The sequence below is a fragment of the Prionailurus bengalensis genome, chromosome A2 (assembly GCF_016509475.1).
Source record: "Prionailurus bengalensis isolate Pbe53 chromosome A2, Fcat_Pben_1.1_paternal_pri, whole genome shotgun sequence".
NCBI classification, from domain to species: domain Eukaryota; kingdom Metazoa; phylum Chordata; class Mammalia; order Carnivora; family Felidae; genus Prionailurus; species Prionailurus bengalensis.
The window spans coordinates 107,968,037-107,990,821 of record NC_057348.1 but is presented as its reverse complement, the minus strand read 5'-3'; the positions used below and the strand labels follow the sequence as shown (position 1 = coordinate 107,990,821).

The 22,785-nt window shown below is 36.0% G+C and overlaps 1 protein-coding gene and 1 long non-coding RNA gene across 3 annotated transcripts in view; one reads left to right on the top strand and one right to left on the bottom strand.

The window, feature by feature from the left end:
* LOC122487948 overlaps window positions 1–6,158 on the bottom strand; it is a 42,541-nt gene extending 36,383 nt beyond the window's left edge. For both annotated transcript variants that reach the window (XR_006298511.1, XR_006298512.1), the window contains exon 1: window positions 4,779–6,158. This is a non-coding gene — a long non-coding RNA (uncharacterized LOC122487948). The remainder of the gene's footprint in view (window positions 1–4,778) is intronic.
* A 463-nt stretch (window positions 6,159–6,621) lies between these two features.
* The window catches only part of MEOX2 (mesenchyme homeobox 2), a 66,297-nt gene continuing 50,133 nt past the window's right edge, over window positions 6,622–22,785 (top strand). The window contains exon 1 of the mRNA XM_043589015.1: window positions 6,622–7,398. Coding sequence (XP_043444950.1) covers window positions 6,885–7,398 — 514 coding nt within the window. The 5' untranslated portion in view covers window positions 6,622–6,884. The remainder of the gene's footprint in view (window positions 7,399–22,785) is intronic.

Here is a 22,785-nt window from a genome sequence, read left to right as displayed (position 1 = left end):
GGTGAAATTTATTTAAATTGACTTTGATTATGTCTCCATAGGAACATTAACTTCACTGTCGCCAGCACACATAATCATCCTTAATAAGTTATTTGCAGAAATGCTGTTGCATTTGTGCAACATATCACTACAGTTGCTCTAGATTAGAGGAAGAAACTCTCAGGTTTCCCATTACCATGTAGTCTACTTTCAAGATCAGTAGTAAGTTTTACTGTATTTTATCATAAAGTATTCTAACATTGTTTTGACCATTTTAGTCACATCCCTCTTTCCCTGTTCATTATTTATGCCTCAAGAATTAGTCATTAGAAACATGGAGTTGGAACAAGGTGGTTCCTGCCACTCAAGTCATTAGGCAAGGGTCATGCAAAATGAATAAGCCAAATAGGGGAAAAGACTTTTCTGTGTTATTCTGTGTTGAAGAAGTTTCATCTCATATTTATGTGTTCTCACCTAATGTAGAGAAAACTTCACTTTGATCGCAGGTCTCTGTACTTGATGGAAATGAGTGTTAGCTGATGGTGTGAGTAATTGCCTTATGCTGGGCCCTGGGCTCAGAACTGATACTCCTTCAGGGTTCTGGTTAGTGTTTGATTCTGTTGGAATCCCTTGTACTTTGAAGTGCTCTAAGATGCAGTTGGCCCAGTAGGTTTCTTGTTTTTCTTTTTTCTCAGCCACTGAAAGCTTTTGAAAACCAGTTTATTCCCTTCCCATATACTGTTACCCCAACTTAGCAGAAATCATTCTCTAAAAATAAATAAAATTTAGAAAAACAATTGACTACAATGAGTTTCAGGTTACAGATTTGTAAGTCAAGAAAGCACCAATTACTCAGAATTTCAGATACTCAGTAGCTTGCACATGTCTGGGCATTGACCCCCTCTGTACCTAAGTTTTACATTATATGTACCTGATTACTTGAAACTGTTTCTCAGCACAGTATTTTGTTAGTATCTCTTTTATCAAAAATATAAATGCCATGCATATGTTTAAACATAAACCTTTCTGATTACTTTTTTAAAATTCCAATTAAACTAAAACATACACCTGGGACCTTTTTACCATTATTGTAAATGTATGTGGCTTATGAATTACATATTTGTATTATCAAATATATAATTTTTCATATATTTAAGATTATCTTATTTTTCTGTCTTTTCACCTGCTAAACACCTTCTTCTGGTTTTCTCTTGGCCTATTTTGTGCTCCTGTCATCTTTCTAATTCCTTACATCAAGTGAGACAGAAGCAAATAGTTGTCATTTAATCATTTGCATTCTTGTTTTGACCTATTTTCATATGGCTATTACCTTGTGTAAAAATACTCTGTATTCTTAAAATCTTTTACACATCTGAGCTTATCAAGGTACTAATATTAACTCTTAAAAATATTTTATAATACCTCATGTATTTTGCTTTAACTAAACTATTTTGTATAGTACACAGATACACATTTTTTTATTCCTACACACAAAAGTGTTGATATCAAAGGCAGCTGGTGTTTCTTTGCTGAGTTGGAATCATATAAAACTAGAGTGTGCAATTAAATATTTTGGGAGAGCCATACCAACACAGCTAAAACACAGAGAGTTTTAGTGATTCAAGCTCAAAATGAAAGAACCACTTTAAGAATAAAACATGCTACAAATTGATGAAGCATGAAAAATAAAAACACAGAAGAATAACTTACCATTGTGCCAGAATTACATTAGTCATGTTAAACTCTTCAAGTTGGAAAATTTAAAACAGAAGACTAAGGTTTTACCTATAATTCCCGTGTTTAGTTTCGAATGATTTTTTTCTCCGAGATTTATGAACTTGTTCTAAATTCAGTCCACTTAAAAGTATAATGTTGCTTTTTATGACATGGGAGAAATAAATGGTTTATTTCCCTTAAATTGTGGATAGAAACTTAATGCTTATGAGTTTGATGGTATAGAATATATAATGCAATATATAGCATTTCATTATGGAACTGTCTTGCATTAGTATGCCTATACTTCTTACAGCTAGGTATATAAGGGAGCCAACGTGAGATACATTTATCAACAAAAATAACATACAAGGTGAATGCAAATGAAAATGTAGGAACTGAATGTAATTACTTCCCGTGTGCATTATAAGAAAACTGTTGAATAATTCTGGATTTAAAACAAGTGGACAAAAGGAAGTTCATTTAGACGTTTTTGAAATTTGAGAGGTGGTCGGTGTCTCTTCATTTTGACACTCCTTACATACACACCAAAGGATGATTAAAATGTCATAAAATGTATGTGGAAGGGAATTGGAATAATGAAAGATTGCAAATATTTTTAATTTTTAATTAAATCTTATAAATTTAAAATTATCACTCATAATCTGTATTTCATGATAGTGTTCTGAACATTATTTACTAGATGATACTTGAAATGAAGAAAACCACCAATTTATGAAAGAAAGAAAACTAAATGTAGGAAGAAGACAGAAATTAGGACAACAAAGCATATTGGGTATTATTTCACACTTTTTTGAAATAAGGGTTAAGTATTCATTTAGTAATATAGAAACATAACAAATTTATCGTGAAAGCACCAACCAGTGTTATGTAAGAATAGCAACTTATTTTAAAAATCAGTAAAGGTATATTGAATCACCTAATAATATGCATTAGCCATAGCAAAATTGTTCCTGAAATACTACACTGCATAATTCCTGGAGAAGGGCAGTTCCTTAGTTCTTAAATATGGAGTGCATCATAAATCACATAAATTACCATTGAGTATTTAGCATATTTTAATATATTTAAAAAATTTTTTACTTCAGAAGAATGAACTGAAGGACAGAACTGTTAATTTCTTGGAGAAATATAGTAGAAAAAATATTTTTATGTACAACACAAGTTTCATAGACAAATTCCATTGTGATTTAATTTTCCATACATAAATTCGTATATCATGGCTATATGCTACCGAAGTAAATTTGTCTGGCAGATAAAATGCAAGACAAAGTTTATAATATCTTTAGCTAAAGATTATGCTTAATTTTAAATATTTTTCCCATCATACCTCATGACACAAATGTGCAGAAGAATGGCAACTCAAAAGAAGCATCATGATTCTTAAAATTTAAACAAACTTTTCAGGTTGCTTAATTTAAGTTCTAGTCTCTTTGAAATAAAATATCTTAATTAAAAAAAAATCTGCCTTTACTATTGAATATTGTTTTGTTAAGCAAAAGGAATAATACATGTACATATTTGTCAAATTTAAAGAGCCTAGCACATGCTTAAATAGTTTTGATTACTTTTTCTGGAAAAGACTAGCAGCTTACATTATTCATATATTCAAGCTCTTGTTATAATCCACTGCTTGATATTAAAACTTTGCATGAAATACTGGTATTAATAGAATATTTTTCAGGAAAATTCAAATATATTATAAATACAGGATAAACACCAGACTATTTATAGTTTAAAATGAAAGCTACAAAAATTCTATAATACATTTTGTAATTTTTACCATTCTTCATAATATAATTAGCTATTAAATGTAAAAAGTCATCTTTCAATATTGGGATATAGATGTGGACACTGACGTAGTTGTTATAGGGAATGTTAGGAATCTTTCCTGTTGTTAGGACATTTAAATTTTTTTTCTGTGGCTTAGAAAATAAAAATCAATATTTTTTCTTATTCCAAATGTTCTAGGAAGTGAAAATTTTGAAAAAAAAACACTTTATGGAATAATTAATATATATTTGGAAATTCCGAGAAAATAAAAAAAAGTAATATTTAATACTGGACTGCATCAAGACCTTCTTTCTTTCTTCTTTGAACCACACTTTTTCAAGTAACATGTTTCTTATATTATGTTTTCTGTTAGAAATCTAGACTTCATCATTTTTACTGATACTGTGTTTTGGGTCTCCAATTAAAAAGACCTTTCCTGCTAGCTTTGTTTTAATTGTGTGCTTTTCAAAGAGACTCCTTTTTCTAATCTTTTCTAACTTTTCTTTCCCAGTCTTCTAGCCCCATAGTTCCAGAGGCTGACTGACTGAGGCAGGTTGTAGAGAAATTTCTGGATATGTTGTTAACATCTGACACAGTAAGTGAGAAAAAACCAGCACAATCACTGGACAGGTTCAAGGAGAATTGGCAGCTCCTGGAGATGAAAAGTTTGTGTTTGCTACTTACTAGTTACCTGAAGCACACTGGTTAAATTCAAACCCATTCATTTCTCAATTGCTTTGCTCCCTCTAAACCACTGTAATGGAAACCAAAAGGGGACCTTTATGGATGTTTTTTTGTTGATCTGTGTAGATCCAGTGTATATTTAGTCCGCCTTGTCTGACATTCTCCATAATGCTTTTAGTAGACACCATTATATTACGTAAATATTTCTGGTTACTGTTTATGGAGATGGTTGCCTAAATTTCTCCTTGGATAAAGCCTTTAATGCATTCACCCATAATCCCTATAGAGGAGCTACTCAAGTTTGGGAACTTTAGTGTTGCTCTTTGTACTTCAACTTTTAATATCAGAGCACATATTGAAACCATAAACACAATGAAAATTCAAAAAATATTCAGACCATATTAGAAGAATATACCCCCTCCTTTTTTTTATCCTTAAAGAGCCAAGGGCGTGGGGAGTGGCAGGAAGAAACATTCTTAAGATCTAAGCTCTGGACGCCATCCTGGGAGTGCTTAAACCCCTTAGAAACGTGCAACCTGAAGAACACCCCCTTTCGAAGTCTAAAACAATATTAGATTCCCAAAATGTATCGGCAAAGAAAGTCTTACCGTCAAACGCTTGCAGCAGGTTCCAGCTCAAACCCAGACTGAAAAGCTGAGCAGCTGGTGAACAAAAGTTTTAGCTTTTTTTTTTTTTTTAACGAAGTCTGCAAAACTAATTTCCCTCAAAATAGGGCTCAATTTCCGTTAAAGAAAGCAGCGCTTACAAATCTCAGAATTCCTGATCACCCCCACCACATCCCACCTCTAAGCAATGGAAAACAATTCGAACTTTCACACGGATGTAAAGGTTTATTGAGAGGCCACTATTCTGCAGTAGGGCTTAAAAGACAAGAGAGGTAGGCTGAAACCTGAGGGACCGGTGGAGGGAAAGGTTCTGCCTTGGGGACACTTCTCAAAGATTCATCAATACTTTTTCCTAATCCAAACCAGATGGCTGGCTTGGTTTGCTGTCCTCATTAATCCCATTAACAACTTCAAAGACCTAGTAGCCATCCTCAGGACACCTGAGACAATGAAAATAACGGGTTACACTGCTGGTGGCATCTTGAGGGTCCTGGGCAGTATAGGTGCGCGCGGATCTTCTGATGCCACACGTCCCAGGCAGGACTTGACTGTTCCTGTAGCTCATTACGTGCGGCTTGCTTGCTTGCTTTGTGTAAACGACTCTGCCCCCAGCAGACAGTGTCACCCCTCAAGCAAGTGGCAGTATTAAAGACCAGCCGTCGCTCATACTAATTAACTGGCGGCAAGTTTTCTAACTCATTTTGTATGATGCAAGATTGTAACCTGGGAGACCTGAAGCAGCACCCAGGTTTAGTGAGCTTTGGTGGATATCAAAGCATAAAATTTCCCAGTAAGTGGAACCATGGCGGTTTGCGGGGGTAGAAGCTGTACCATTAGCTGATTTAGTTTCGAGCGGAAGAGGGTGAATTTCTGGAGGGAGGTGAGGAGACCTGGGCTGGCTCCTGAGGGGAAAGACTGAAAATGTGCGTGCCCTATACACATCACATGTTACCAGGACGGTATCACTTCGGATTTTCCTGACCGAAGTTTTGGGTGGACAAATGGCTAGGAGATTGACTCGGACCAGGAAAGCAGGGCGAAGGACATTGTGCAAAGCAAGGAGGACTTATTCGGAAAGCCCAGGAAGAAAGACCCCACCTGGCACCGCAGGTGAGGATGCCCGCGTCTCTAGATAACTGCAACTCTCGCCGCTCCTCGGTTTTCACCTGCCCCACCAGGTTTCTCTCTTTTCGCGCTGTGAATAGTGCTTTTCTGCCGAGAAGAATTTCCCAGAAACCTCGGGCGCCAGATACGAGCCCATTAACAACCCACCCAGGGACGACAGCTGCGAAAAGCTAGGCGCGCCGCTGCGCCCAGGGCACGCGTTGATGTAGAGTTTGAGACACTTCTGAGCGCGCGCCAGGCTAGCTCTGATCTTTTTCCTTAACTCTACTTCCCCTTTCGTGCTCCTCAAGAGCTAGCCGTACCCCTAGCTATCCTGCAGGTGCCAGTGCCCAAGTGGCACTGACAAGACATCTTTCTCAAGAGAAGGGAGAGGGCCGGACACTGAGTGCAGAGTTGGGGTGACGTGCGCCGCGGAGCACCTTGGCCGCCGGGCCCGGGAGGGGAGAACCGCTGTACGCCCGGGCTCGGGTTTAGGCGCCAGGCGCGCCGCTTGCAGCCTTGGCGGCTGGCAAGGGCGGGCGGGCGTGGACGCACTGCGTTTGTCCAGCGGGAGATAGGAAGTGGAACAGGGAGCGCGTGGCGCAGACTGAGCGGGAGTTTTGGAGGGAGTTTGCATGTGGTCAGCGCCGGGCTCCTAAGCCAGCCCCCAGCTCACATTACACTCTATTTATAACCTCTCAGAGCCGTTTCCCCCTGAAAGCAGTTCTCTGGGACCACCTTCTTTTGGCTTCAACCTCTCCTACTCTTGACATCTGAGTAGCTCGAAGGGAAGCTTCTCCAGGTCCGAGTGTTTATATGTAAAGGAGTCTGGCCGCTAGGGCTCAGGACCGGAATTATCCGAGCTCTGCAGAAACGGCTATTTATTTGGGAGGGGGAAAACACGATTTCTAGTGAAAAGTGACAGGGTGGTAGCGTTTGGAACCATCGTGAAGTCTTCTGCCTGGAACCTGAGACTTGCATGCTATGGAACACCCGCTCTTTGGCTGCCTGCGCAGCCCTCACGCCACGGCGCAAGGCTTGCACCCGTTTTCCCAGTCCTCTCTCGCCCTCCATGGAAGATCTGACCATATGTCCTACCCCGAGCTCTCCACTTCTTCCTCGTCTTGCATAATCGCGGGATACCCCAACGAGGAGGGCATGTTTGCCAGCCAGCATCACAGGGGGCACCACCATCACCACCATCATCACCACCACCACCACCAGCAGCAGCAGCACCAAGCTCTGCAAACCAACTGGCACCTCCCGCAGATGTCCTCCCCCCCGAGTGCGGCTCGTCACAGCCTCTGCCTCCAGCCGGATTCGGGAGGGCCCCCGGAGCTGGGGAGCAGCCCGCCGGTCCTGTGTTCCAATTCTTCCAGCTTGGGTTCCAGCACCCCGACCGGGGCTGCGTGCGCGCCAGGGGACTACGGCCGCCAGGCGCTGTCACCCGCGGAGGCGGAGAAGAGAAGTGGCGGCAAAAGGAAAAGCGATAGTTCAGGTAAGGGCGCGCCGGGCACTGTCGGCGAAAGGGGGCGGGGAGATGACTGGGAAGATTCTCACACTACTGTGAGGAAGCAGGGAATATGGTATACGTCTTGCCCTCTCTGGCTCCCCGCCGCCAGATTCGGTGGGGCTGCTTTCGTCCTGTTACTTGGGGGCACGTGTTTCTCCAAGCGCAACCCTGCAGCCAACGGCGTTAAGCTCTCCAAGGTTCCAACTAGTTTACCAGAGGGTTAAGAAAAAAAAGGACAAGTGACAGTATGTGAAATCGATTGCGAAGCGTGACCTTCCATCTGAGAGGTGGGGAGGGGAGTGCACCCTGGGATGCAGCGTCCGCTGGGCGTGCGTGCGGCTGCCGCTCCTTGACTTTTCCCTTGCAAGTTCCCGACTCCGAGTGGCTCGATTTTTCCCATCGTTAACTGGATTTCCAAATTATTGCACAATATTTGGAACTTGCAGTGGAACTTGGCAGCACGTATGAGAAAAAAAAGTTTTAGTTTTTTTTTTTATTATTCTGATTTCAGAGTTCTTTAAATAGCACCCTATTCTAAATGGTAAAAATTTCCCTTTCTTGGGGAAGAAGACAATCTAGGAATTCAGATGATTTTAAGGAATGTGTCAGAGATTGGTAAATAAATACATGATCAAACTCTTGAGGAAAAAAACCGATTTTTTAATCGTAGTTGTGTTCGTGTGGTGCTAATCTAAATAGAATCTCTGAGTTGCCAATGTGGAAAGTAAGCTCTCCTCCAGCTGAGTATTAGGGGAGGCAAGTTTCTGGAAACACACAGCAACCGGGGTAATGTTGGTTCTCTACGTGCTTGAGGCTGGTGTGCGAGGGTGCGCGCCGGAGGCGCTGATCTACGTGGGCATAACTTGAGTAGCCACGCAAAAGGGAACTTTACTAAACGCAGATGCTGGAAAGCATAGACTGCCAAGTAAACTGTAGCAGTTCCGACGAACTGAAGTTTTTCGGGCAACTCCTTAAGGCCCTTAACAATCTGTACGTTGTGAAATTGTTAAAAGATACTTTACAATTAGGGGAGTTGTGAATTTTCTTCTGTAGCTATCGCAACCTGCGTTCCAGCTTTCTGGAAAGTGTCATTGGGTCAGTATAATATTTACGTAGTGTTCTTCCTTTGCGGGATTGGTTTAACAAGTCCTAGAAAGTAACTGCAGATATTAATGTGAAGGATTGGAACGTGTTTTGTTTTTGTTTTTGTTTTTGTTTTTTATAACGCTTTAGGTAAGATCCCACGTAAATGGCAATTTGAGGCGCATACTTCATGTGCCTTTGCAGCTGAGCTATCACTGGTTCTTCAGCGTTAGCCTGAGATACATTCTTCTATCACAAACTTAAAATTCAGCTTCTACTTTTCAAGGTCAGGGGTGAACTTTTAATGCTCCATCACAAATTAGTTTCTATGTTAGAAACTTACCAGCAGTATCATTCATTTCTAATGGTTTTTACCAACTGTAAGTGAAACTCTCTTAAGACAGAGTTGAGAGGTTAACCATGGTTTCCATCTTCATTTTTTTTTTAAGTCAGTTTTAAAATAGTGTTCATGTCTTACGCTCAGCATTTGATATCAATGTAACTTTTTTGGAAGCAGATCCCAGTTCAGGTTAGTCAGTCCATTTTTGCAATTCACAGAATCTCTTACTGTTCATTTAACTTCATGCAGTGAAAAACCTATGATGGGCTGTTCCTTATGTTTCCTGAACTGAATCAATGCACCTACGCTTCTTCTGGTAAACCGAATTTTCATATAGGCACATATTATTTTGGTCAGAGGCAAATAGAGAAAGTGGGATTCAAGAACAGGTTCCCTTGAATTATTGTGATAAGTTTCTTAAGAAAACTAATAGTGCTATCCTCTTTTGGTGGGAAATAACCATATAACAAACTAAGTTTATATTTATATGTTGAAACTAATTAGCATGCTGGAAAAACAAGCACAAAAATTTGCATCAGCTACATAAAGTATTAATAGATGAGATCTTGAGTGGGAAATACAGTTAGTCATCACCCAGGGTAGAATCACTGGGGAGTTAGGATGAGCGTTTTCCATTCATGCTGGGACATTTTGAAAGAACTTTTTGACTAACTAAAAGGAAAGATGGTGATGGTTTTCAGTTAAATATATGCATACTCATTAAAAATAAAATTTGATTTGGCAGTTTCATTATTTGTGTTAATATTTGTTAGATCTTTAGATAGATTTAGATTCAAGATATCTTTCTCCTGTGATATTTCAGTTGGTCTTCCATATTAATGTTACAGTTACTTCATATCATAGTATTATAAGGGCATCCTGATCCAGTGGAAACTAAAGCAATGTAGAAAAACACTATAATTTTGACATGTTATTAACATGTATATCTCATATTGCTTGTAGCACAGTTTTAATATTTCAATATTTTTAAAAATTAGATTAATTTCTGAACTCTTGAAATTTTAAAATTGTATCATGAATAGTAGAGACCACTTATATTTTGTTAGAAAGTTTATAATTACTATATGTTTATAATTGAAAGTAAATGTAGTACACAAATCCAAGGCAAAGTCAGAACCAAAATTCTGTATCCTTACTTGTAATATCCAGATTGTATGTGTATGTATATGTGTGCATGACCCTGTGAAATTCGAATAGAATTTTAAGCAGCATAAAATATTGAAAAAATTACCTAAATTTTTATTCATGGTAACGATGCAAAAACTATAATGTGTAACATTTTCCAGTGTGCATTTACTTGCACCCCCCCCCCTCCCAAACACACACATATGCAAACTCAAGAAGCTTAAGTGTCTAGAAACAACTATTTATGGACTTTGGGCTTTCATTATAGTTTATTGACAATTGAAAATAGCCAAGTTTAATGGAGAAGCACATTGTTATTTTTTATATGTGTTAAACATTTTTGCAACTTTGAACCTCCTATGCTTTCCAGCATTATTAGCAAAGCCAACATCTGTGATGTCTTCAAAGGAACTCTTAAAAATCAAAACTTTACAACTGCACTTAAAACAATCTATACAAAGCAGGTGATTCTGAAAAAATGTCTATAAATAGTGTGAATTACTTGGTTTCAATTACATTTGATTGTTCTCCAAGCAATGTAGTAATAGGTATAAACTGTCCACTTTTAGTTAAAATAATGAAAACAGGTTAGTCAATTTAACTTTACTTTTTATGCAGGCAATATACAGTGTAAATATGTAAATATTTCTTATTCAAATTAGTTGAATAACTACATATTTTATTAAAAAATCAAAATTATATTTAAAAAGAAGGGAGGTTTGGGGATGTGGATTTTATAAGGTTTGGAATAATATTAGATTCTTGTAAAATTAGAAATATTTATAGTTACAATAATCATAAAATATTTGTTATCAAATTATATCTGCCTCTATGCTTGGCTATGCAGAATGACAAGCAAGTATTACTTTAATAAGCTGGAACTTAAATACAGAGCAATGTCTTACCCACTCTAACTCTGGTACCGTATTGTGATTTTTTCCAGATAATTCAATCATGTTTTATGAAAGGAAGAATAATTACTTTAATATTATTATCTCTATGTTACTGGACTATGGCTTTTCAGCATTTGTTTTAGAATTTAAAAAAAGTTTATTGGATCTTGATAATTATTGAAGAATATTGAACAAATTAAGTGTCTCAAATCTATGGAATAAAAAAAATGTCATTTAAGTCTTTTTCTTAGAGAGTGGTAGATTAATTTTAGGTGTGAACATTTTAAAATGGTGACCTGACATAAAAAATTCTAAGTACCATTGACCTCCATGAGTGTCTCAAATGATTACACTCAAAAGTCAAGACCAGCATTCCCTTTAGAATTAAGGTGCCTTATTGTTGAAAGTTAGCAATGAGTGGAAGGAATAATGCAAATAAAAATGGAAATGGTTTTGAAATCTTTGTAACTATCTTTATTTATAGTTCATTTGAAAAAGAAAAACATTAAATACTTGCCATGGTACTGCGAAAACTTTCATTTGGGTTAAAAACCCAGTGCTGAATATTTAAAATTTTAATATTTACTTATAGTAACTTTCAATGGAAACCATTAAGTTGGCACCCTGTAAGGTGATCTCTACTAATAAACTGAAAAAAGAAAAAAAAACGTTTTAAGTATATTACCCTCTTTTCCCTCTGTGTGATTTGGAAACATGGACCCTTCATCAAAGCATTGGCATTTATAATAACATAATGTTTACTATAGGTTCTAAATGCTCTAAGAAAGTAATGTTATACAAAAAGTGAAATCGCGAAAGCAGATAAAGTTTTCCCCTTAGATCCAGGGAAATTTGAGAGACGAATTCCATATTTAATATAAAAATTAACTTTTTTTTTTAATTTGAGAAATAACTTGTATATGAATTAATAGCTGAATAATGTAAAAAGTCCCACATATAAATCTATTACATGTACCTGGCCTGGTAATGGTGCCATTTTTATTCATTTACTATATTAAGACATATATATGCTGTGCAATTTTATTAACTGTATTAAAAATGGCAGCCAGAAACAAAGATGTGAGGACTTTTTAGGTTTTCATTTCAAATGAGAACTTAAATATACTAGAATAATGTATTTTAGTTTTTACACTGTGTTCACTTAGGTAGTTATTTCTAAAATTTCAGAGCGTGTCTCTCTTCTAAGCATTGCTATAATGATTATAAACATCTATGAATGATGCATGCTAGGAATGGGAAAATATTAGAGAATAAAATACATTTAGGAATTCTTAATATTTGTTGAGTTAATAGTTGTGGATGATTTATCTCTCTCAAATTTTCTATATTTTTACCATAATGTTTTTTTATAATAGTAAAATATTTTCTGGGAAAATATATTAGCACATGAAGTGAGCCTATCAAGAGTAGCATTTTCCCCCCTTGATTGAAATCATAAAATAAGAAGGATTAATTCTTGACTGGCCAGTTAAATTATATTTCCTGCATTATGGTACTTGTGACTGATTCTAGTGGTTAAAATAAAAATAAAATTAAATTAAATATTTAAAAAAAGGTGACATACTAACCAAGACCAAAGTCCGCAAATTAGAAATTGAGGTAGATATGATGTATTTCCTACTTAATGCATTTAACCAATAAAACACATTTTATTGTCACAACTTATTTCTCCGTATTCTGTGCTTTAGTCATTAGTATGGCTTAGTTATCAATAATAAGCTTTCTGTAAAGGTTGTAAAGAAAAGGAAGCACTAACAATTTTCCTGTTTTTGTTATGATGCTCTTATGACTATCTGGAATAGTTGTATTAAACTAAAACCCGCACGCAGGGATGGAGGAACACCATAAAGAAAAGTCAGTGGCAACATTCCCCGCTACTCCTAAATCTTAGTCATCGGTGAGGTTCAAAATCCAACTGGAGAAAACCTTGCAGAATATTTTATTGCTCTCATGGAGCAAAACTTACAATGGTAAAGGTCATTTAGGTCTCAGCCTTCAATTTGCATTACCTATGTGGAAGCAGAATTAATTTAAATCTAATGCCCCTTTCTCTAATGGTTTCCACTTATGTTATAAAAGCGTAGGGAATTTATTTTCCCTTTCGGTAAGTTGTGTTTGATAGTATTTTAAGATACAAAATAACCAAAAATATGTCTATTGATCCATCTGTATAAATTTGAGACATAGCTTTTAAATTTAAAGTATTTCTATTTGAAACCTTTTGATATATTTGTTACTAAATTAACAGAAAGTTACTTGGTAAGAGTATGCATTCATATGTGGTCGAATGGGTCAATTATTAATTTCTCTGTTTAGAATTTTAAATATGTAAAAAAAGTTTCTGATTATTCACAAAACTTTCATTTATGATGTTACATTTTCCACAGCAATATAATATTTCTGAATTTACACATTACTCTGTAAATTTGGTATCGTGTATTAGAACGCTGGTTTTCATAGGGTTTGAAAATAATTTATGATACACTTTTTTTATTTCTTACGTGTGCATATGAACGAGAATCATCAAGTAAAATCTGTATTATATGAGTACATTCTTGGGAAGACTTTGTATGAAAGAGAGGAAAAATACTTTCAGAAATAATCAGCTTAGGTCTAAAAATTAATAAATCTGATCTTAACCTACATGATATTATTGCTGTGCTTCTTTAAAAAGTTAGCATTTCCTAAAAGTTTAATCATTCTAAGCTATTTGTGTATTTTGGTGACTTAATTCTTATATCCTTAGAATTTTACTTTTACTGTAAAAGTTTACAAGGGAATAAGTGATAGTGGTAAAACCGTTAGGGTTTTGATTACAGATTTAAATTAAAAAATCATTGCTCTTCAAAATTTCATAGAATCAGCTCAATTTGAATGTTTCAAATGTATTTAAATGTCCTCTTTGTTTTCATAAGCTTTCTTTCTAATATGTTTTAGGTATGTTTCTTGAAGCTTGGGTGAATTAGATTGGCTGGAATTATGAATATAAGGAGTTATTTTTTCATAGTTATTAGTTTCTGCTGTGTTTTAGTAGAAAGGTTAGTGGTGAAGAGAAAACAGGGAGGGTGCTAAATTAATTAGGACATGGCAGCTATTCTTCAAGCACGCTTTTAAAAAATCTGTTTATATGAAGATATATATGTATAAACACACAATAATAAATTGGTAGAACTCCAAACTTAATTTCTTGATAAGAGATCATCTGAAGTGGAGCATCCACATTAGAGACCTCAACATGATGTTAAATGTTCCAGTTAGAAAGTAAAATATTAGGTTTGAAACGTATACAGCTGTGTGGAGAGTCCAACGGGCCGAAGCTGGTAATCAATGATAGTCATTAAAGTCAAATCTGCCAACTCCCCTGCAGTTTTTGTTTTCTTTTGTTTTTCTCTTCCTCTAGCTCATTATTCTCCACACACTTCAAGAGATCCCATAATGCTCTAAGAAAAGAAAACCCCTCAGTTATCTTACATGACTGTGGGCAAGAAAATGATTAAGATGAAGTCATCTCTCTCTCAGGCTCTGCGGAAACGTAGAGGAGGGTCCAGCTTAGGCGGGTGGATGCCAGTAGAATTTTAAAGGCCTGGAATTTTGCTCTTTGAAAATGTAGCCTTAAAGCTTTGCCAGAAACGACACCCAAATAAAAACTTAGTTTTTTGCAAAGTGATAGCTATTTGCAAACGTAGTGGTGTAGTCAAATGTCTATAGAGGCAGCTTCTTATATTGTCTGGACTGTTCAGGAAACTTTTAGATTATCATTCTTAGCCTCCTGAAAAACTATCAAATTAAACTGATGTATATTCTTATTAGTTAAAAGAAAAAGTACAATGGGTAGTGACTCTTACCAAATGAACAGTGAATACCAAGTAAATTTCAGAAATGACTGATTTTATTTTGATAGCTAAAATGTGAAGTTTAGCAAAATAGAATTGTGTGATCAGAAACTTAGTCGGAACTAAGTAGATAAAATGTAGCCTTGATTTTTTAGGACACCGATAATTTAGCAAATGGCTTCCACATTTTAAGAACCATGTAAAGAGAGCTTTACTAGTAACTGGATAGATTAAAATTAAGTGATGTCTCCCTTTATTTAATATTTTTCAAAAGTAAAATGAGTTCTCAGTATGTTTACTGTCTTCAGCAATTAATATCTCTCCAACTACAGGGTATGTTTACTTTGGGAATTTTTTAATATGAAATACAAATGGGTCTGGATGCATTAAACTAGACAGCATCTAGATGTAAGTCGTTGCAATAGATTGAAATGACAGGAAAGCCAGAGGTTAGGCATCCAAATGTGGGGTCCTGCTGCTGTGCACATTTCCAGGATTATCACCTTTTGGACGTCCGCTTTCAAAATTCAGGGAATTACAGATATCTTTTCTTTTAAACTATTCTTTGTTCTTGGAAGATGACCATTACCAAACTTATTCTTGCATTCTCAGATGTTTGGGAGAATAAAAAGTAACAGAGACATTGTGTGTGTGTGTGTGTGTGTGTGTGTGTGTGTGTGTGATTGTTTTTGCTTAATTAGCCAATAGTTGATAAATCTTGAAGGATTTATCTTATTTCTTAGTTATCCTGTCAGACAAGAAAATAGATGGTACACTCAAAGGGATAACTGAAGATGAAGAGAGTTTGATGATGACTCTTTGATGGTGAGCAGTATGTTGGAAAGCAACAGGAAATGGTCAATCATCCAGGGTCTGACCACATTTGGAAACCATTAGCTTCTCTAAACCTGAGGTGGCAAATAGAGGGAGCTATTGAAAGAATCCAGAATCTGGGGAGAGCAGCAGGACAGAAGGCTTCTGGCAAAGTGGGGACCTCAGGTGGAAGATTGCAGCCAGTATCAAATATCATCCAGTAAACGATCTTTATGCCTTCCAATCTCCGTTTGTTGTCTTCCATTGGCCAAATATAATCAGAAGACAATGAAGCAGACCACACTAGTCTTGGTAATGAAATCCATAGGAGTCATAGAGGAATGCAGGCTGCCGAGGAGAAATGTCAGTGTAAATCTGGGAGAACCCCAATGTCTTGCTAATTCTCTTGTTAGCTGTGATTTAACTTCTCTGTTCTGTAGTTTCCTAAAAATTAAAGTGAGTTAATGAATATAAAGCACTTAGAACAAGGTCTGGGTCAGTAAGTGTTGTTATTTTTATATCAGGGTAGATGCAGTTATGTCATGGGTGTGCCCCACCTGAAAACAAGCTCTATCTTATGTTGCCTGTTTATTTGTATTTTACTACTACTATTGCTATAGGGAATGTTGCTTGCCTAAAAGATAGCTACAGATTTAAAATAATCTGCCACTGTCGCTAGAACTGTAAGTCCCATGCCATTTTCCGGAAATGGAGAGTAAGTTGTAGACCAAGTTGTGTAAGAGACAACCTTCCTTCACTTAATCACCCTTAAGATTACCATTCCACAGCCTTTTTTGCTTGGGCATCGCCTAACCTTCTTTCTCCGGTGTCTCCTGCCACTTTTCCATCAAACACTTGTTTTCAAGAGGAACATTACAGAGGGGTATTTATTTAGTCAAAAGGGAACAGAACTTAAATCAAAGGGATTTGAATATGACAATGAAATTTCAGGTCTCTGTTTTCAGTAACTAGGAGGATAGGCATGACATTCTTTCTGCCATATTATAAAGTTTCCTGCAGAGATAATTTACATATTGTAGTTCCTTTTAATTTTGGTGGTTTCATTTGGAGACCCTCATGAAAGGTAAATATGCAGATAGCACGACAAGCTAACAATATATCCCTCATAAAATGAATAGAAGCAGTTTTATTTGATAATTTTGTTTTTCTTGGAAAAAAAGCAACAATATTTTACTCATTTGTGTGTTTACTTATATTTAATAAATTTTTGAGATTTTTTTTTAATTTTTTTTTCAACGTTTTATTTATTTATTTTTGGGACAGAGAGAGACAGAGCATGAACGGGGGAGGGGCAGAGGGAGAGGGAGACAGAATCGGAAACAGACTCCAGCCTCTGAGCCATCAGCCCAGAGCCTGACGCAGGGCTCAAACTCACGGACCGCGAGACCGCGACCCGGCTGAAGTCGGATGCTTAACCGACTGCGCCACCCAGGCGCCCCGAGATTTTGTTTATATTACTCACCTGAGCTGCAAGTCCTAGGTGATGGGCTGATTTCACTCTGATAAGCTTAGTCACCTCTCCTACACCCACAGTTCAATGTGAGGAATTCGGAAAAGTACTTTCGGGAAATTTTATTATATCTGATGGTCTGAGGCAGTTACTTTCAAATAAGTAAAAATCAAATACTGTACTAAAATTCTAAATGCCAGAGTTAACACTTCAAAGTTTCTGGATTCATAGCAATATAATCGTTAAAGTTAGAGAATTCAAATGACTAGTGATTGCTTCTCTGTTGGATAATGGAAGGGCTGAGAGGATGTAGGGAGAGGGGTCCAGGAAGACAAACAGAACATTAAATGTTCCATAATACACAGCAGTGATAAGAAAGGGCCGATGACATTATCTAGTTCATTATTCTTAGATTTCAAGGTAGGCTTGGTTGGTTCGTTCTCTTAATGAGTTGTAATCTTTAATGTTTAAATAGGTTATTAAAGTCTGAATTATCAAGATACCAGAAGACTCCCAAGGCATCACCCAGTTCAATGAATGTATTTCCTAGATGAGAGAATGTGCCCAGAGAAATTAAGTAATGTCTGTCCACTCAGCCAAGTAGTGGAAGCTGAACTTCCATATCCTGACTTCAGCCTAGTGCCCTTAAAAGGAAAATCTCATAAAATATTGTGAAACCTTAAGTTTTTAGTCTTCCCAATAAAAATAAATTTCAGCATCATTTAAAATGTTGGCTACTGCTTTTGAGTGAATAAAATGGAATTTGACAAAGTGCTTTACTTGGGTGTAAACTACCTCTCTCTAAATCTGATTTTATGGTTACCTCAGTTTTCATTCTGTTTTTATGAATATAAAGACTGTTATACTTTCCGAGCTTTAGTTTTGTAATGACATACTTCTTCTTATCAATTACCAATTAGCCTGTATATTAAAAAAAATTTTTTTTACTTTTATTTATTTTTTGAGAGACATAGAGAGACAGAGCACAAGTTGGGGAGGGGCAGAGAGAGAAGGAGACACAAAATCCAAAGCAGGCTCCAGGCTCTGAACTGTCAGCACAAGCCTGACGTGGGGCTCGAACTCACAAACCGTGACATTATGACCTGAGCCAAAGTCGGACGCTTAACCGACTGAGCCACCCAGGCGCCCCAACCTGTATATTTTTAACACCTCATACAATAAATCATAGCATTTTTAAAGTTGAATATCTGGTAATGTGCAGCTGGACTTTGTTGTATTATATCTATAATAGATACTTATGTAAACAGAATAGTATTTTGGGTAACCATTTGTGAATTGAAGAATCTGTTTTCTGTTTTAAAATTTTTAACTCAAGTGAATTTTGCTAAATTGGGCTTTACCTATAAAGTATTACTAGTTTTTTTGTGTTCAAAATAATGAATAGCTCTAAGTAGACACTTAGAAACTCTCCCTTGTCACAAGTCATCAACTTTATCTCTGTTCTTGGATAAGTATTGATCTTAGTTTTTATTTGAATGCAGTCTTCTTGCATAGAAAATACTCAGAAATATTAGTGGTTGGCCATTTTGCCTTTGCTAGCCAGCCCTACCTTCCTTATTTCTCCTCCTTTCCTGCCCACACCCATCTTCTTCACAATCTGTAAACACCAAAGCCGTCTGCTCCTCTCCAATACGTTGAACCATACAACTTCTGAAACACTGTAACAATGACCTTTCATAATGATTTCCAGATCCTTGGTTTTTACTAGAACCTCAAAACACAAAAGTAAATATCAAAAATACAGTTGGGGGTGCCTGGGTGGCTCAGTACTTAAGCATCCTACTTAGGCTCAGGGCATGATCTCCTGGTTCCTGAGCCACTCTTAGGTCCACTCTTGGACCTAAGTCTCCTTCTCTCTCTGCCCCTTCCCGCCCCCCCCCCCCACCCCCCAGGAACATTCTGGTGCTCTCTCTTTCTCAAAAATAAAACATTAAAAAAAAACTGCAGTTGGTTCGTTCAAGAAATTTTCTTTTCCTTTTTTTCTCTAAACACAACACCATTTCCAAAATAATAAAACATAATTCCTCTTTTGTGTAGTTAATTTTAATTTACATTCAGACTTCTTTCACATTAATGGTCTCAAATGATAATTTCTCCTTTTCTGCTAGACTTATATTTAGGATTCAGCCATGTAGCCTCTTCCTACACAGCTTGGCCCAAATCCATTCTATTCCACATTCTCCTTTATTTTTTTTTCTTATTTGTACTTTGATGTCTCTTACACTTAATTTAGTTTTCTCTCCAGGACTCCTGATGTAGTTATCTTCTTAGTATCTTTATCTCTTTTCATTCTTCCCTAATGGAATCCTATATTCAATATATCGTAATATTTTGACTCTCATTCCTCTTGTTGGAATTCTACATTAAATTGAAATTATTTCACACAGTATGAATGTTTAATTATGGACTTTGATGCAAATGCTACTTGGAGTGGCTAATGCCCATCAATGATTTACTACTAGATTTTCTACTTTCTTATGTGCAACCAGGTTTTGTTTGTGTACTATCATATGTACACAACATGTAATTAGATATAATGTAACATATAATAATGTGTCTTATAATCTAATATTTATATAACTGATAGAAATTTAAAGAAGTGTTTTCCTAGCAAAGTGATCTTTTCTTTTCTGTTTTAAATAAGCATTTTATTTATTTATTTATTTATTAAATGTTTATTTTATTTTTGAGAGAAAGGGAGTAAGAGGGGGGGAGGGGCAGTGAGAGAGGGAGAGAGAATCTCTGTGCTGTCAGCACAGAGCCTGATGTAGGAACCATGAGATCATGATCTGAGTGGAAACTAAGAATCTGACACTTAACTCACTGAGCCACCCAGGCACTCCAAAAGTGATCTTTTCATGTAGTCTTCGGAACACAATGTTTAGCATTTGTGTTACTTTAAAACAGTGTTCTGATATTTCTTATGTGGGTACCTAAATACAGGTTGTCATAGCTGCAGTCAAGAAGTTTTCTGCAAGATTTTTTGCATCTCCCATTTAGTCAAGAACTTGTGATATTACTTACTTACTATTTAGCTTCCTTTGGTGGGAATTTAGGGCTGTATATTAATGGGCTTCCAGCTAAAGTCCCCCAACTCAATCATTAAAGGCTTTATTGATCAGCTTGGTCAGTTTTGCTGACAGTGGGTTTTCTTTTATTTTAACCAATATTTCTTCAATAAACTTCTTTATGCCTACCCCTTTAATTTTTTTTTGTTTTGTTTTGAGAAAACTATAAATTAACATGCAGTTGTAAGAAATAGTACAGAGATCCTATATGCCCTTTACCTGGTTCCCCCCAGGGGTAATATTTTGCATAATTATAATACAATAGCATAACCAGAAAACTGATATTGATACATCCATTAATTTTATTCACATTTCACTAGTTTTACATGTACTTATGTGTGTGTGTGTGTGTGTGTGTGTGTATTTATCTCTATGCTGCCTGCCAGATTTATCTTTAATTTTGATCCCATAGCCTATAATACCTTTATTTAATATATATTCATTATTGTCATTAAAAGCTTGTTTATGACACTTCTCAGGAGAGTTTAATGAATATCCACCCTAAGTAATGATCTGTGTTTGTTTCTGATTGATTTTTATGGATGCTTTCTAAGGTCACATACCTGTGATTATGTGGTTTATAGTTACCACTTATGAGTAAATCAGGACAAAAGTAAATATGCATTTATTAAAAACTACCATAAGTCAGCAAAAAAAAATCCTACATTTTAGAAGTTAAAGTGTCTATATTTTCAACAGTTCAGTGATTGTTAAGCCTAACTTCCTGTTAATTAATGTATAGGAATGCCTCATTCCATTATTTTTGGGTGAAACATGAGATTCTATAAATATTCTGTGAAGTTATGCCATGCATTGTTGAGCACATTGCATACAGCCAAGTAATTATAGTATTTAAAATGTCTGTCCAACAAAGCCAAAAAAGTAAATTAAACTAGAAGTCATGGGGCAATTGGGGAAAATATAGAATATTAATTGATCTGCAGTGTTGTGTTGGATAGTGGCACAAATATTTGGTGATGTGGAAAAGAAAAAAAGGGTTATTTTCAAATAGGCTGAATTATTAAAAAGAAAGGAAAAATCCCTTTTATGAGAAAAGTAATGCAATGATGCTAGTTCAATCCACAATGCCTTGGGTTCTGCTTTGAGTATGACTGGTTAACCATATTTAAAGAATGCTACATGATGAGAAAATGTGGATCTAAGACACTGACAAGTGGCCACATGTGAGGGAGCCTGGCTTGTAAGGAAAGAGCACTGATAGTGAGGGTTGAGCAAGCTAAAGAAATCATCTCACTTGTGGGTCTGAGGTTAGTCACAAATCATAGAAACTAATGAAAGGAAAGTTTGCAGTAAGCCTACCTGTGCATGTGAGTTGGTTGGGTTATTATTTCTGTAAGAGTTAAAATTTATCTGTATTGCAATACATTTTGACAAGTTTCAGAAGTTATGTTATCCATGACTGATACTGATTCTACTTCAACAATTCCTTCATTTCATAAAGAAAAATAACTTGCAGATTCTTCATACTTCTGGCCTTTTTTGTTAACATGGTATCATAAGATTACATTATTCAGACCAGTAATTCAACACTGACATTACATTGGAGTGAGTAGGGCACTCTTAAAAAACACTGATGCTTCAGATTATGATTAAGTTAATCTGGAATTGTTTTGAATTTTGTAATATGAAATTATAGCATTTAAAGAATAGAGAACATCATATAACACTCATGTGCCCATTGTGTTCAATATTTATCAACACATGGCATATGTTATTTATACCATCCTACTCCTCCTTCACCTTGTCTTAATTATTTTGAAACAAATCTCAGATATCTAATTTCATCTGGACATTGGTATTTTTCAAAACTCTCAAGTGATTCTAGATTGAGATTGAGAATTACTGGTTTAGAATATTGTTTCTAGGTTGAAAAGTTCTGAGAAGCAGGGACTTTTTATTCTGAATTTTATCCTTTTCTGCACGTGGAGGGCAATGTCAGACCTGGTTGGTTGCTCATTTCCTAAAAATGGCCGTTTGTGTAACTGTAACTGTGTGTATCACCAATAATCATAATACTCTTCTATGCTGTAGTATGGTAATCACTAGCCACATATGGCTATTTAAATTTTAATTAATTAAAATTAAATAAAATTTAAAAATCAGTTCTCAACATCATTAACCACATTCCACATACTTACCAGCCATATGTGCCTGCTGGCTAATGTATTAACCAGTAAAATACACAACATTTCCATTTGTCAGGCACTGAACAGTGCCTCTAGACAAAGACAAACTTCCTTACTTATCAGCTACTGAAAGAATCCCCAAAGATGGGAATCTCCTCAAGTGGAGAAAGAGATTATGCAAATTTAAATACCACACTAAGCTAAATACAGTTAAATGTGTAACTGTAAAAGTTGAAGCTTATCTGAAAAGTGAAATGTAAAGAGCATTATTTGGATAAATAAGACTTTTTGGATAAATGCTTGCTTGCTTGGTCAACCAAATGTTCACTAAAATAAAATACATTCTTCATTTTAAAGAAGCCAAAATGTATCCTAAATGATTATTAATTAAATATAATATATAATCCTGGGATTGGGACAGTTAGCAACATAAAAGCAAAGTCAGAGGTATTAAATGGTTGAATTATAAATACAGAATTAAAGTAAAACACAACATAATAATGGATGTAAATGTAAAAAAACAAAAAAAACAAAAA